This window comes from Dasypus novemcinctus, chromosome 25, assembly GCF_030445035.2.
Source record: "Dasypus novemcinctus isolate mDasNov1 chromosome 25, mDasNov1.1.hap2, whole genome shotgun sequence".
In the NCBI taxonomy this organism is placed as follows: Eukaryota; Metazoa; Chordata; class Mammalia; order Cingulata; family Dasypodidae; genus Dasypus; species Dasypus novemcinctus.
The window spans coordinates 48816192-48831818 of NC_080697.1; the positions used below are offsets into that span (position 1 = coordinate 48816192).

Consider the following 15627-nt stretch of genomic DNA (forward strand, 5'->3'; position numbering starts at 1 on the left):
TGTGTTTGGTGAGTCTTTCTCATGGATGTTATTCAAGCTTTGGCCCTGATATCCTGCATTTCCTTACCTAGCCAAGAGTTTTGCCTGTAACTACCCTATAAGTCAAAGGTCTTCAAACCTAGGCTAGATTTCAGAGTCTCCTGGACTTTATTCTAGACTATAGTCAGCCTAGATTTCTGGAAATGGAAAATTTCTGGGAGGAGGGATTTTCTTTTATTGGTTGGAATATTCCCATTACCTACAGCAGTACCTAGGGCCTAGCAAGCACTTCATATATTTTGTTTGAATGACCAAATTTTGCAATTAATAAAGGAGAAAAGAAAGAAAGGAGGATAAGAGGAAGGAAGGGAAGAAGAAAGGAAGAACGATGCTTTTAAAAACTGTGTGGCTACTGCTGGATTAGATCTATCTAAAGCATTCCAATTCTATGATTCTATGACCTCGTGAGAAGAAAAAACAATATCAAAAGCTAGCAATCCAAATGCAGCCCTTCCAGGTGGGATTCTAAAGTCAAAAGAGTAGCCTGAACTACATTTATTGCCTCTGCAAAGTGCTCTAGAGTGCAACTAAGCACACTGGACACACGTTAGTGAATAAAATAACAGAGAGGTTAGCTCTGAGCAGTGCTGCTGTCAGGGGACAACCAATGGCAGGACATGGGTGACTCTGTGACCTGTGCCTCTTTTTCTCAGATGCTTCTGTGCCTTTTTTGGAGGAGTGAAATCCTGCAACTATAGAACCATGTGCACATAATACATTTGACAGTGTTTTGAAACTACAAAAACCCAGGGTCTCGTCCATTTTATAACAGTAGAATTTTTATTTTTAATTTTAAAGAAAAAAGTGTAGAGAAGTGACTGAAAGCACAGCAGCAGAATCATTTCAAATGAGTTCAGCTTAGTGGCTCACAGTGTGGAAACTGACAATGGGTTTTATTAAGGAACCTTTACTCCTAAAAGGCTTGAGATGCATGAAAATATTAATTCTTAATTATTCTGGGAAATTCCAGCCTTAGAATTTTGCCTAATAACCTTGAGGACATCTTCAAGCAGATCCTTGCCACTAATAAACTCCCAAATGCACATAATATTTTTATTAAGTTTTACTCATTTCCTTATTCATTCAGTTACAAAACATTAATTGAGAGCTATCACGATAGTTCAAGAAATTCTGCTAAGTATATTGGGTGACTCAAAGATATTAGATAAAGAAGCTAGTTGGAAGAGACAATATCACAAAGGGAAAAAACAATATAAGACCACAATGCAGAACTTGAAACTGATAATAGCTACTGTTATTTACAGATTCATTCCCAGCAATCTAGGCTGGCTATAACCTAGAATAAAGTTCAAGAGACTCTGAAATTTAGCCTAGGCTTGAAGACCTTTGACTTATAGGGTAATTACAGGCAAAACTCTTGGCTAGGTAAGGAAATGCAGGATATCAGGGCCAAAGCTTGAGTAACATTCATGAGAAAGACTCACCAAACACATATTGGATTCCAGACCCTCTGCCCAGTTCATCCAGCTTCAATTTAACATTTTCTTTTAAGCTTTCCTCAACAGTTGTCTGGGTGGGTGATTAAGCAGCTATCAACCATTAACTATATCACCCGAATTAATATTACCCGATCAGTCACAGTTAATTTATTTACTAAGTTATGCCTTGCCTCATTACACAAGGATGTGAAAGAGTGAATAACAAAAACACGTGAAATGTGATGAAATACGAATCCAAAACGCAAAATCATGATCAAGGCAGTGTAAGAATAAAGGCTAAAATAAAGAAAAGACAAGGGACAAAAGAAGACACATGTGAATGACAATGAAGACCATTATGTTAAACCTCAAATTTCCCTCTTAGCTGTATGGCAATCAAAGGGGAAAATGTGCATTGAGAGAGACACGAAATTTAAAAGCAAACAGGCAAACATACTGCTTTCCTATATTTTATGAAGCAAAGCTTTCACTGAGTTCTGAAACAAACAAAAATAATTAAAATGAAATTTCTATATATTTACTTTTTGTTTTTGTTTATGTCTCTTCCATCATATGTATTTATTCATTTTATAACAACTTTATGGATTTACATATCATATAATTTACTCATTTAAAGCATAAATTTTTTTAAAAAATTTCTACAACATATACAATTTAGTGGTTTTTAGAATATTCATAGGTATGTAACCACCATCACAATCAATTTTACTCCATTCCCATTAACAGTCACTCCCATTTCTCTCCCCAGCCCCCACCCTCCCAACCTTACACAATCCACAGCTACTCAGTCATGGTGAATTTGCCTATTGTGGACACTACATGTGAATTTGGAATCATACAATCTGTGATCCTTTGCAACTGGCTTCTTTCACATAGCATTAGGTTTCAAAGGTTCATCCATGTTGTAGCATGTTTCAATACTTAACTGGTTTTTTATTACTGAATAATATTCTGTTGTATGGATGCAACCCCCTTTGTCATGTAATATTTTTTATATTTAAAAATTTATCTTTACATCAATGTTACAGGTTACTCAACACAAGATAATAACAACAATAACAATAAAACCACTTAGTCAGCCACAACTCCTTTTTTATCTCCTCAGATGGACAGTTGAGTTGTTTCTATTTTAGAGCTATTTTGAATAATGCTACTATAATAATGTACATCATGTACACGTTTTTGTGTGGATGTATGCTTTAGTCTTTCTTTGGTATATAAACCAAGGAGTAGAATTGGTGGTTTATATGGTAAATCTCTGTTTACATTTGAGAACCTGCTTTTTCAAAGTAGCTGCCCCATTTTACATTCACATCAAAATGTGTGAGGGTTCCAATTTCTCAATATCTTTAACAACACTTGTTGTTATCTGACTTTTTTATTATAGCCATCTTAGTGGATGCGAAGTGGTTTTGATTTGCATTTCCCAGTTAACTAACGAGGTTGAGCATCTTTTCATGTGCTCATTGGTCATTTGAATATCTTCCATGGAGAAATGTCTACTGCCTGTTTTAAATGCATTATTTGTCTTTTTATAATTGAATTGTAAGAGGTCTTTATATATGCAGATTTCTTATCAGTTAAATGATTTGCAAAACATTTCACCCATTCTGTGGATTGTCTTTTTTACTTTCTTGATGGTATCCTTTGAAGCACAAAATTTTCAATTTTGAGGAGGTACATGTTATCTGTTTTTTTTTCTTTTATTGCTTATGCTTTGCATTGTATCTAAGAAACTATTGCCTACTCCATGATCACAAAGAAATATGCCTATGTTTACTTCTAAGAGTTTTATATAGATTTAGCCCTTATTTTTAGGTCTGTGATCCATTTTGAGTTGAGATTTGTATATGGTATGAGGTAGGGTACAGCTACTTCTTTTGCATTTAAATAACCAGTTGTTCCAGCTCAATTTGTTGAAAAGATTGTAATTTCCCTGTTGAATGGTCTTGGCAGCCTTGTGGAACATCAATTAGGCATAATGTGAGGGCTTCTTTCTGGACTTTCATTTCTATCCCATTGATCACATGTCTATCCTTATGCCGGTTACACACTGTAGCTTGATTACTGTGATTTCCTGTAAGTTTTGAAATCAGGAAATGTGAGTCCTGCAACTTTGTTCTTCTTAGATTGCTACTCTGGATCTTTGAATTGCCTTATGAAATTTTAAGATCAGCTTTCCAATTCCTGCAAAGAAGTTAGCCTGGATTTTGATAGATAGTGCTTTGGATCTGTAGATCAATTTTGGAAATATCGACGCCTTAACAATATCAAGTCTTTGGCTCCTTGACATGGGAAATCTTTCCATTTATTTGGGTCTTCGTTAATTTTTTCAAGAATGTTTTGTAGATTCCAGCAAACAAATCTTGTACTCCTTTTGTTAAATTTTTGAGGAACGTTTCTTTATGGTGCTCAAATAGAGTTCCTTTAGACATATGGTGAGCTATGTATTTATACCTTCATAAATACAGGAATAGGATCACGAGGCTGGTTTCTTATTGTCCTTTGACCTGCATTGTGTAGCAAAGGCCTGATAAAATGGCAGGATGTCATGGTTCATAGCTAGAATACAGGTCTCCAGAAAATAGGAGGAGGTTAGAGAATGGAAAGCTGAGGTTTAATCTGTGCAAACTTGGTTAAAAGGTTGTTTGGAAATGAGTAGAAATGATGAAAGCACATCATGGTATTTTAATCAGCAGTCCTAATATATGGGTATGATAGGCTTAAAGGGCAATTCCCAGGTCATGTATATCACTATAAGGAAGGCTAAAATGAAATGTGGGACTGTATAGCATAACTACCCTCTTGTGAAAAATTAGTATGGTTACTAGTACACATGTAAGAATTTTTTTTCTCTGGAACAGAACAAATGTATGTTAATGTTACAAGATGTTAAAATCAGGGTGATATTTGAGCAAAAATACAACAAAAGCAATCTATGGACAGTAATGTTACTAAAATATTAATAATCTTCCATCATTGGTAAAAAAGAGGAAATATATTAAGTGAAAGAAACGAGACAGAAGTACTACATATTGTTTGACTCCATCTATACAAAATGTAAATACAAATACATTATAGAGATGGAAATAGATTAGCAGTTATGTATGGCAGGGGAGGATTGGGAGATTGAGAGGTGACCACTAAGGGGGAAAATTTGTGTTTGTTTTTTTGTTTTTAGTGCTTTTGTGCGTGTGGTTTTTTTTTTTTTTTAGAGTAATGACAATACTCTAATATTGATTCAATTGATAAATGCACAATTCTGTGATTATACCAAAAGCCATTGATAGTACACTTCAGATGGAATGTATGGTTTATGAAAACTTTTCAATAAAATGGATTATAATAAAAAATTGGCAGTGTGGGTGAGAGAGGATGAAAAATTTTAAGAGAAGGAATGCTAAGCAGTGTGGCGGGAAAGAAGTACTGGGTACAGGGAGAGGATAGCTACAAGTAGAGTTGGAGTGATTCTAATGACCAACCTGGGCTATTTCACAATTTTGCATGAGGCTCAACTAAAATTTCTGAAGAAATATTGTTAAGTTTAACTTGTTTGGGAAAAAGTACAGAAAGGTGCAATACATCATTTTAGTTAGCAAACAACTGTATGGTCCATTTTATAAAGTTTGCTGTTGTTGCGATTGCTTATTTTTTAACTTTTAGCTCTGAGGACTTGCACCTGTAGCAGGGTCAGGTTGGGTTTAGGATGGATTTAGGATGGATTTAGGATGGACAGCAGGAGTAAATGATACATGTTGAGGGTTTGTCCCTCCCCCAGGTCCGCAAATGAAATAAAAAATACGTTGGGGTTTAAGATATAGTTAGGGGATTTGAATCTCTGGACTGATAATGTGATAGCCAGGTCCTGAGCCTCAACAGACTCCAGCACCTACAATCTGATTTATTGGACTTACCACACTCAGCTAAGATGGAGTTGAAGAAGGACAATCACCACACCATGGAGCCTAGAGTGATTACAACTGAAAATGGGAGGATGGCAACCAGCATCCATGTGGAATCTGAGCCTCCTCTTGACATAGAGGTGCAATGGACACAACCAATCCAATGTCCACATAGAAGAGGTGGCATTGGATTGGGAAAAGTGGACATGGTGGACGATGGGTATGGGGAAGGGCAGGAAGAGATGAGAGGTGGGGGCGTATTTGGGACGTGGAGCTGCCCTGGATGGCGCCTCGGGGGTGATCACCGGACATCGTGGATCCTCACAGGGCCCACTGGATGGAATGGAGGAGAGTATGGGCCATGATGTGGACCATTGTCTATGAGGTGCAGAGGTGCCCAAAGATGTACTTACCAAATCCAATGGATGTGTCATGATGATGGGAATGAGTGTTGTTGGGGGGGGAAAAGGGGAGTGGGGGGGTGGGGTTGAATGGGACCTCACATATATATTTTTAATGTAATATTATTACAAAGTCAATAAAAAAAAAATACAAATGCACTTAGGCAGGTAAAATCAGATTAAATGAACTTCAGCAAAAGAGAAAACACCGGTTTTCTCAGTGGGAAAGTGACCGCCTTGTAGTCCAGTTGGGGGGCTGGGGCAAGCAGATGCCCAGTGGCTTCCCACAGCCCTCCAAGCTCAGGCTTTCCCCACAGCCCCAGTGAACAGCCGACCGCTGGCTCGCTTTAGTGCTTGGAGCTGAACCAGGAGCTGGGTTCCACCCGGAAGAGGAAATGGAACTCGGGTCACCGCCCTTCCCACCCACCCGTGGCTCTTAGGTGGGCGTGCGGGTGGCAGCAGGTGAGATGGAGCAGGACGGCTTTGGTTCAGCCTGGCTCTGCTGCTGTGTGTGCGTGCTCGCATGCAGGTGCCCACGTGTGTGCACGTGGTATCTCAGGAATGAAGCCCCGTGTGCCCCTTCTAGTCTCAGTTTCCTTAGCTTGAAACGGGGACAAGCACTGCTTCCTTCAGGGACTATGTCGAGGGTGAAAGAAGACCGTCCAGGTGAAGCACTGGCACACAGTGGACAGTCCATGAACGTTAGCTGTTCTGTTTACAGTTTTACTCCTACCCTTAAAAGGGAACAGGAAAAATCCAGCAGTACAATGTGCATTTACATTCTAGTTTGAATTTGGGGAGACAGTTGTATGTTCATGAATAATGACTCTAATTGTTGTTTTCTCTTGCTTAATAACACAAATGGTATATTGAATAGCAGGAAATTAGAAAGCTAAGATGCTTTTCACATTTTCTATTTGTTACCTCACTTGCACAAAGAGAAATTACCAGCCCCGATGTATTTATTATTTGTTATTTAGCCCTTTTTTAAAAATCTAAAGTACAAGTCCTCATTATGCTTTCCAGTATCACCGTTATTTACGTACGTTATTATCTTGTTTGCTGTTATTGTAATATTTTTAAGAAGAAATATATAAGTTTCCATTCATGCACCAGGGGATTTAGTTCTGTGTAGTGAAAATGAGAATGTGTTATCAACATGTTGCATAACTAAATTTAATTCATTTCAGTAAATTTTTATCTTTTATACTGTTCTTTTATGTAGCTACATTCATAATGTGGCTTCTAGGCTAAACATTAGACAGAATACGATACGTGAGTGGAACAATAATAGGCTTGGTTTTTCATATGAAAGAAGATTAGAATTGTATTAAATTACATATTAATGGAAAAATAAAGCAAAAGATAATAGGATGACAACTTAATGCTGCTGTAAAGTGTAGATTACAGACACTGTGTTGCTGTTAATCAGATGAATATCAAATTTCCTTTGAAAACTGGCTTTTAATTATATTAAAATCTAATATAATAAAAATAACCCCTCCTAATATATTAAAGTGCTCTAGTTATAATTTGGCTATTGAGAAAGGAAAGCATTGAGTAGCTATTATCGAGTAGCCCCTCCCATGAGATAGTGTAAGCACCTTAAAATATAAGAAAGCCAGGCTCTCTTTGGAGATAAAAGACCTGTGTAGTCTTAAACTGTAGACTTTTTGTTGAGAGAGGATTCAATCAAGAACCTTTCGCTCCCCTCAGTATGAGAAACAGTCCAACACTTTGCTCTGAGAATTCTTCAAGAAATGTATATCGTCTCTTCCACTGGCCATCCCTCCTTCATACAAGTCTTGCCACTAACTTCTTGGGGAAATTATATCCTTTTCATTTATTTGGACACCTGAGATGACCCAGATAATTGACAGTCCTGGAGCCTGAGAAAGAGCACATTTTGAACTAGACTAGTCCTTTGGTAAATATTCTCAGCAAATGATAATGTTTTCCTTGTATTAATTACCCAGAGAGTTGGCACTAGAAATAATAGCGGGAAAACTTGTTGTCTCCTCACTTTCTTTCCCACTCAAGGTTGCCTTAGGTGCTCGTTTGCATGTCACTTTGGAGGGTGAGAGTGGATGGCTGTGTGAGGTCCAGGTGTGACTAGCCCCAGGATTATCTCTCAGGTTAGGGGTTGTTAATAACCAATGAAGAATAAATGGGAGAAACACTCTCGGTGATGGAGGAGCAGATAGAGCAGGAGTGAAGTTGGCGCCAAGGAATGGCGTGTTGGACAAGCATTGGGGTGAGGGTGCATGTGTCAGGTCTCAGAGACCGTCCTTCCTGATGAAACAGCTACACTCTGCCTCTTGAGGAAGGTCCATTTTGTCTTTCTTCTTGGGTCCTCAGCATGGATGGCAGGTCCCGGCACACAATAGGCACTCACTAGGTATCTGGTGGACTCAACATGAATTGCACAAGATCTGGTCTTGGAAACTAAATGTAGGAAAAAACATTCCAAGCCTGGAAAGTGAAAAGACTTTGCAGAGTATTTTTTAGAAATAGTTGGTAGTTCCGTGTGTTTACAGCACAAGATACTTCACAGGGATATGTGAAAAGAGGAGGCTAGAGAGAAAGGTTCAGGCCGGCTGTTACTACCATCACATAGTTTTGGGGCATCTACTATGTACCTGGCACTCTTCTAGGAGCAGGGCTATTGCCATCAGGAAACAAAGTCAAAGCCTTCATTGAGTTGACCGTTCTAGAGGTGGCCTTGAATACTAGTGAGGAAATAGGGCTTGTTTGCTTAGTTGTCCAACTGTTTGAGCAGAGGAATGAACTGATTAGGGTGTATTTGAGGGAAAGGGTGAGCTGACAAAAGTCAAGGAGGAGAGAACTAGTGTGGGGGTAGAAGGAAGAAAATGCGAGAAATGGGAGTGCCTAGGCAAGGAGGCAGAGGAAAAAAAGGAAGAGAACAGAGAAGAGAGGAAGGACATCTTCCTTCTCTAAGTGTTACCTGGGTACTGGGCAGCCTTCCCCTGCAAAGATAAGAGAAAGGAGAGTACTTGGCCACTCTATTTCTCGGTTGTCATAAAAACGAATATTATGTCAATAACCACAGCCTCGGCCTTCCAGTTCAGGTTAGGGAAAGTGTGTCCATCAGCCATTAGCAGGGATGTGTTAAGTAAGCAAAGTGGGAGGTGAGGTGGGTGGGCTGGGGTGGGGGCAAAAGTGAAGGGAATGTCGCTTTTCTCCTGAGGGGCAAGGAGAATGGGCAGTGGAGAGAGAGCAGGGGGGCAAGCTTGGCCCCACTTTCTCCAAGCAGAGGCGTTTTTCAGAATGGAACATATCTCTCTGTGAGGGTCGAGTGGGAATGAGGAGTAGGCCTGGGGATCATTGGATCCTGTCTCATTTGGCCTGATAAGCTGTTTCCTTGCAGGTTTCTTTTCCAGCTGTTTTCCTGTTGGAATCAGCTTCCCCAGTCTGGATTCTTTGCATCTGTTTGGCTACCAGTCAGAAGCAATCTAATTTGGGACTGAAACGGAAACATTTGGACAGAAGGAATCAGAAGTGAAGCCAGGGGCTTCTCTGCCAAATCCTGGAATCCAATCACCTAAATTTAATAAACTCTGAACTTTATAAATACACACCCAAGAGAGCTAAAATAGTAGCACTAACAATATAATAATATAGCTCATACATACATTAAAAAGTTTACTTTTACTTGGAACTCTTACTACGATGTCTCATATCCTTGTCACACAGCTGAGGAAACTGCAGGTTAGAAAGGTGAAGTCACCTGTCATGGCAGAGCTGAGATTCTAACCCAAGCACACAGTGTCCAAAGGCCATGATTTTTTAACAAATAAATTTTATTGATGCATGTTAATAAGGCGTAAGTCATTCAAAATGTACAATCAATGCTATTCAGTATAATCACATAGATGTGCATTCATCACTCAATCATTTTAGAGCATTTTCATTATTATAGTAGTAATAGTAATAATAATAAACAAAAAACAAAACTAAGTACCTCTCAATCTCTCTAGCTTCCCCTTCCATACATAGCTGCTATTGATTACTTCTCTATAGAATATTTGTATTTATATTTTGTAAAACAGTCTTATCTATGCAATATCACTAATATTCACATTTCACATGAGGCTTCACTATATTATACAGTCCCTAAATACATTTTTTAGCTTTCTTTCTAGTAATATACATGTTCTTAGACTTTCCTTTGAACCAACTCTCATACCCATATATAATAGATCTGCTAGTCACAAATGCCATGATGTGCTCACATCATTTCCATTCTTTTACAAAGATTTACAAAGAAACTTTTAACAAATTCTGCAGATTAACCCTCAGCTTTTCATTCTCTACCATCATTCTATTTTCTTTTTTTTTTTTATTTATCCCCCCTCCCTTGTCACTTGCTTGCTGTCTGCTCTCTGTGTCCATTCGCTGCATGTTCTTCTGTGTCTGCTTGTCTCCCTTTCTTGCATCATCTTGCTGTGCCAGCTCTCTGTGGGCACAGACTGCCAGCTCTCCGCAGGCACAGGCCAGCTTTGCCATCACAAGGAGGCCCTGGGAAGTGAACCCAGGGCCTCCCATATGGTAGACAGGAGCCCAGTGGGTTGAGCCACATCCGCTTCCCTCATTCTATTTTCTGGTGACCTGTATTCTAATGATTAATTCCATGAGTTTACATAATATATTTATTTCATAATAGCACAATCATGTAGTCTTTGTCCTTTTGTGTCTGACTTGTTTCACTCAATATAATGTCCTCCAGGTTTATCTGTGTTTCATATGTTTCACGACATCATTTCTTTCTACCACTGCATAATATTCCATTGTGTGTATACACCACAATTTGTTTATCCATTCATCAGTTGATGGACACCTGGGTTGTTTCCTACTTTTGACTCTTGTGAATAATGCCACTATGAACATCGGTGTGTAGATGTCTATTTGTGTCACTGCTCTCAGTTCTTCTGGGTATATACTTCGTAATGGTATTGCTCGGTCATGTGGCAAATCTATACTCAGCTTCCTTAGGAACTGCCAAGCCGTCCTCCACAGCGGCTGTACCATTCTACATTCCAACCAACAGTAAATAAGCCTTCCTGTCTCTCCATATCCTAACATTTTCAGTTTTCCAACTTTTTAATAGTGGCCAGTCTAATAGGTGTGAAATGATATCTCATTGAAGTTTTGATTTACATTTTCCTAATTGCTAGTGATGGTGAACATTTTTTCATGTTTTTATTTACCATTTATATTTCTTCTTTGGACAATTGTCTTTTAAAGTCTTCTGTCCATTTTTTAATTGAGTAGTTTCTCTTTTTATTGTTGAATTGTATGATCTCTTTATATATCATGGATATTAAACCCTTATCAGATATGTGATTGCCAAATATTTTCTCCCATTGAATCTGCTGCCTCTTCCCCCTTTTGACAAAGTCTGTTGAGGTGCAAAACTATTTAATTTTGAGGAGATCCCATTTATCTATTTTTCTTTTGTTACTCATGTTTTGCATGTAAGGTTTAAGACATATTGCCTACAGCAAGATCTTGAAGATGTTTTCCTATATTCCTTCTAGGAATTTTATGGTTGTTGCTTTTATATTTAGGTCCTTGATCTACTTTGAGTTACTTTTTTGTATGAGGTGTGAGATAGGGGTCCTCTTTCTTTCTTTTGGGTATGGTTGTCCAGTTCTCCCAGCACCATTTGTTGAATAAACGGTTCTGTCCCAGCTGGGAGGGCTTGACCTCCTTGCCAAAAATCACTAGACTGTATATGTGAGGGTCTATTTCTGAGTTCTAGATTTGGTTCCATTGGTCAAACTGTCTGTCTTTATGCCAGTACAATGCTGTTTTTACCACTGTAGCTAAGTAATGTGCTTTAAAATCAAGAAATGAGAGGCCTCCAACTTCATTCTTCTTTTTAAAGATATTTTTGGATATTTTAGACCCCTTAGCCTTTCAAATAAATTTGATAATTGTCTTTTCCATTTCAAAAAAAAAGGCTCTTGGGATTTATATTGGGACTGCATTTAATCTGTAAATCAGTGTGGGTAGAATTGACATCTTAATGATATTTAGTCTTCCAATCCATAAACACAGAATGTTCCTCCATTTATTTAAGTCTTCTTTGGTTTCTTTTAGCAATCTAAACCTCATCAGAAATCCAGCAAGGTATTCAACAGCAAGAAACAGCAAACACAACATCCTCAGAGAGGTCAATTCTTAATGATTTGATGATCTGTGTGTAATATTGCATTTAACATAATCACCTTTTTCCCACTGAGAATCTTATAGTTGAAAAAAACATCTGAAATAGAAAGTCTGAATGCCTGGGTAGTCCCCATTTTGGCATATATAGATGGCCTTGAGAAAGCCACCTCAGTTCCCTTACCTGCTCAGTGAGGATGTGAATTTAAACAAACTGCATCATGCTTAATGTATTAGTATTCAATATATTAGCTTACAAGACAGTGCCACTAATTACAAACCCAGATGTTATTTTTCAAACTTCTGAAAATGAACCACAATATTCAAATCTAATTGGTTATTATTTTCATACCATGAAATCTTGCTGTCAAGAGGCCTGATGAATTTACTTAACATTAAATATCTGTAATTATATAACATCATTTGAGAATACCAAAGTTCACCTCTTCTTAATGTTGTCATACTTTGGAGTTGTCAAAGTATGTTGTTGTCCATTTGACTGTCCCAGATAAAACATAAACACTGACTACTGGACAAAAATACTTCCTGTGTGGAATGTCAAATATTTTAGTTTTCTAACACATAATGATTGTCATCAATATTTCAACATATTATTAAAAGGCATTTCTGTGTTTTGTCAACAGACCAGCAGTACTCATGGTCACCAACTCAGCACTTCAATGAAGAAAGATATTCCCCTGCTCCTAGGAATATGAAAGGATTATCTGGGAGTCGAAATCAACCGCAGTTATGTTCTGGTCATACTTGTGGCTTAACACCCCCTGAAGATTGTGAGCATTCTCACGACCACCTTCACCATGGGCAGGAAACCAGGCAATCCTACTTGCTCAGCCCAACCGACAGCTGCCCAATGGACCATCATCGTTGTTCACCTAGAAGTTCCATTCATTCAGAATGTATGATGATGCCCATGATGATGGGCGATCATATGTCTAGTAGCACTTTTCCCAGAATGCATTACAGTTCACATTACGATACAAGAGACGATTGTGCCATGTCTCATGCTAGCACAAAAATTAATCGAATTCCAGCCAATCTTTTGGACCAGTTTGAGAAACAGCTCCCTCTCCACAGGGATGGATTCCATACTTTACAATACCAGAGGACTTCAACTGCTGCAGAGCAACGCAGTGAGAGTCCCGGGAGAATACGGCACCTTGTCCATTCTGTCCAAAAGCTCTTCACCAAGTCTCATTCTTTGGAAGGCTCTTCCAAGAGTAATGTCAATGGGACCAAAGGTGACAGTAGAATGGATGATCATCACCATGGACACCATTCTAAACATAGTAAAAGGAGTAAAAGCAAGGAGCGAAAACCTGAAAGTAAGCATAAATCTGGCATGAGTAGTTGGTGGAGTTCTGATGACAATTTGGACAGTGATAGCACTTACCGAACCCCAAGCGTGCTTAATAGGCACCATGTAGATCATATCTCCCACTGCTACCCTGAAACTCTCCAGAGCCCCTTTGGGGACCTCTCGCTAAAGACTTCTAAAAGTAATAATGACGTCAAGTGTTCTGCCTGTGAAGGCTTAGCTATGACCCCTGATACAAAGTACATGAAAAGGAGTTCCTGGTCCACTCTTACAGTAAGCCAGGCAAAAGAAGCTTATCGCAAGAGTTCCCTTAACTTGGATAAGCCTCTGATCCATCAGGAAATCAAGCCTTCCTTGAGGTCATGCCATTACCTTCAGGTAAGGACTCTCAATATTATGACTGTAATTTTGTATGGGAGTGTTAATAGGGAAATATCACAGGTGCCAGTACATGGTCTACTCTGGGCAAGGCTTTAAGGCATTCTTAATTCTTTCTTTGAACCATAATCCTAAACGTGGCGGGCCCATTCTTTTACTATCTCTAATGCTAGAGAATTTAACAGCAACAAAAATATATTAACCCCCACTAATGTTTTTTTGTTTGAATATTGGTAATTTGGCCTAATGTAAATTGGCCCACAACTTTAATGAATTCATTTACCATACCTGACAATAGCATCTTTAAGTCCTCATAATGCCAATGAGTCTGATTTTGGAAATGCAACTGTTTCTCTGAGATGTGGAATTAAATAAATAAACCAAAGGCAAAAATCAAAGACAGTAGATTGCTTAGAGGTAGCATGTTGTGGAATTCTCTATTTTATAGAATCCCCTCTCTGCCTCCTAATGAAGCCATCGTTAAATGTGCCAGGGGGACCTGTTAGCCCACGGGGAATCATTCCCTCTTTCAAGGATACCTTTGCAATTACCTCTATCAGCCAATATTGCTATTGCCAAAACTTGAAAGTCTGAGGTTTTCATTACTCTAAATATTTTTTTTTTGTATTCTAATTCAGAAATCCCTTCTACTTGCCCGAGAGCAGTTGCTATAAGCTATGTATTGGTTCAGAGAAATCTTTACAGAATAGAGAGTAATAATGCTAAATGCTAGCTGAGTCATCAGATAGTCATCTAATGGAACAGATAAAAAACTACAAATCTTTTCGTGAGTCAGGGGAATGGCAAATCATTTCAGCAATACTTATTACCATCCTGGTACATTGTCCAAAACTCAGTGGTTATGTTTTAAAAGGAAATGCTAGCCAAATTGCTTTCACAGACAGACTTATTCAAAGAAACAAACTGGTAGTTAGATCAAATATTTTTACAGCAAAGGCAGAGGCTTAAATTTTACTTGGAACTGGCATACTCTAATAACACCCAAATACAAAATAAAAAATCTCTGTGCATCTCATGGAACATGCCAGTAGAGTCAGGTTTCCCTCTTTGATCTATTAATTGATATAGAAGAAAAATCTTGGTTTACTCCGTTTGTACATGACAAATCCCAAGTTCAATGTCCCCTGAACACTTTCGGATTATGCTACAGTTAGGATGTTTTCACCCAGGTATGCCTGACTCCAAAGACTGCATTTTCTCAACTACACCTTCCCTGGCCACACCTTCTCCACGATACTTCTTGTCGGGCAGATCCTCTCTTCTCTCTGTAGCTTTTTCTGACCATCTCACCTACCCCCACCCCTGCCCCAGTTTTGAACAGCCTTTCTCTGCCCTACATCAGTTATTTTAAATTTTTCCTGTTTTGGAAAATACCAATCATATATAAAAGTAAAAGTGTAATATAATTAATGACCATACACCTATCACCCAGATTGAAAAGCTTTCAATTTATAGCCAATTTTGTTTCATTTATACCCTAACCACTTTCCCACTCAGATTATGTTGAAACAAATCTCATACCTCACATAATTTCAATTGCAAATATTTCTGTATTTGATATCTAAAAGATCCACACTGAAAGATAAGGATGCTTTCTTTTGAAACATAACCGAATATCATTATCAAACACTTATATTAAAAAACAGTAATTCCTTAATACTTTCAAATATCCAGTCAATCAATATTCAGATTTCTCTGATGGCTCACAATTTTTTATGATTTTTTTTTTAATTAGAAAAGTTGTAGGTTTACATTTTCTGTAGAAAATGCAAAGTTCCCATATACCCTCCCTACAGTTAACACTTTGCTCAGTTTGATATCTTTATTACAAGTGATAAAAGAATATAATTGTACTATTCCTGGAGTCCATAGTTTACATTAGGGTTCACAGGTTGTGTTGT

General features: G+C 38.2%; 1 protein-coding gene across 6 annotated transcripts in view; it reads left to right on the top strand.

Moving 5' to 3' along the window:
* Window positions 1-15627, top strand: part of DLGAP2 (DLG associated protein 2) — a 1108217-nt gene that overhangs the window by 925816 nt on the left and 166774 nt on the right. For all 6 annotated transcript variants that reach the window (XM_058287984.2, XM_071211854.1, XM_058287983.2 and 3 more), the window contains one exon: window positions 12636-13705. In XM_058287984.2, coding sequence (XP_058143967.1) covers window positions 12636-13705 — 1070 coding nt within the window. The remainder of the gene's footprint in view (window positions 1-12635; window positions 13706-15627) is intronic.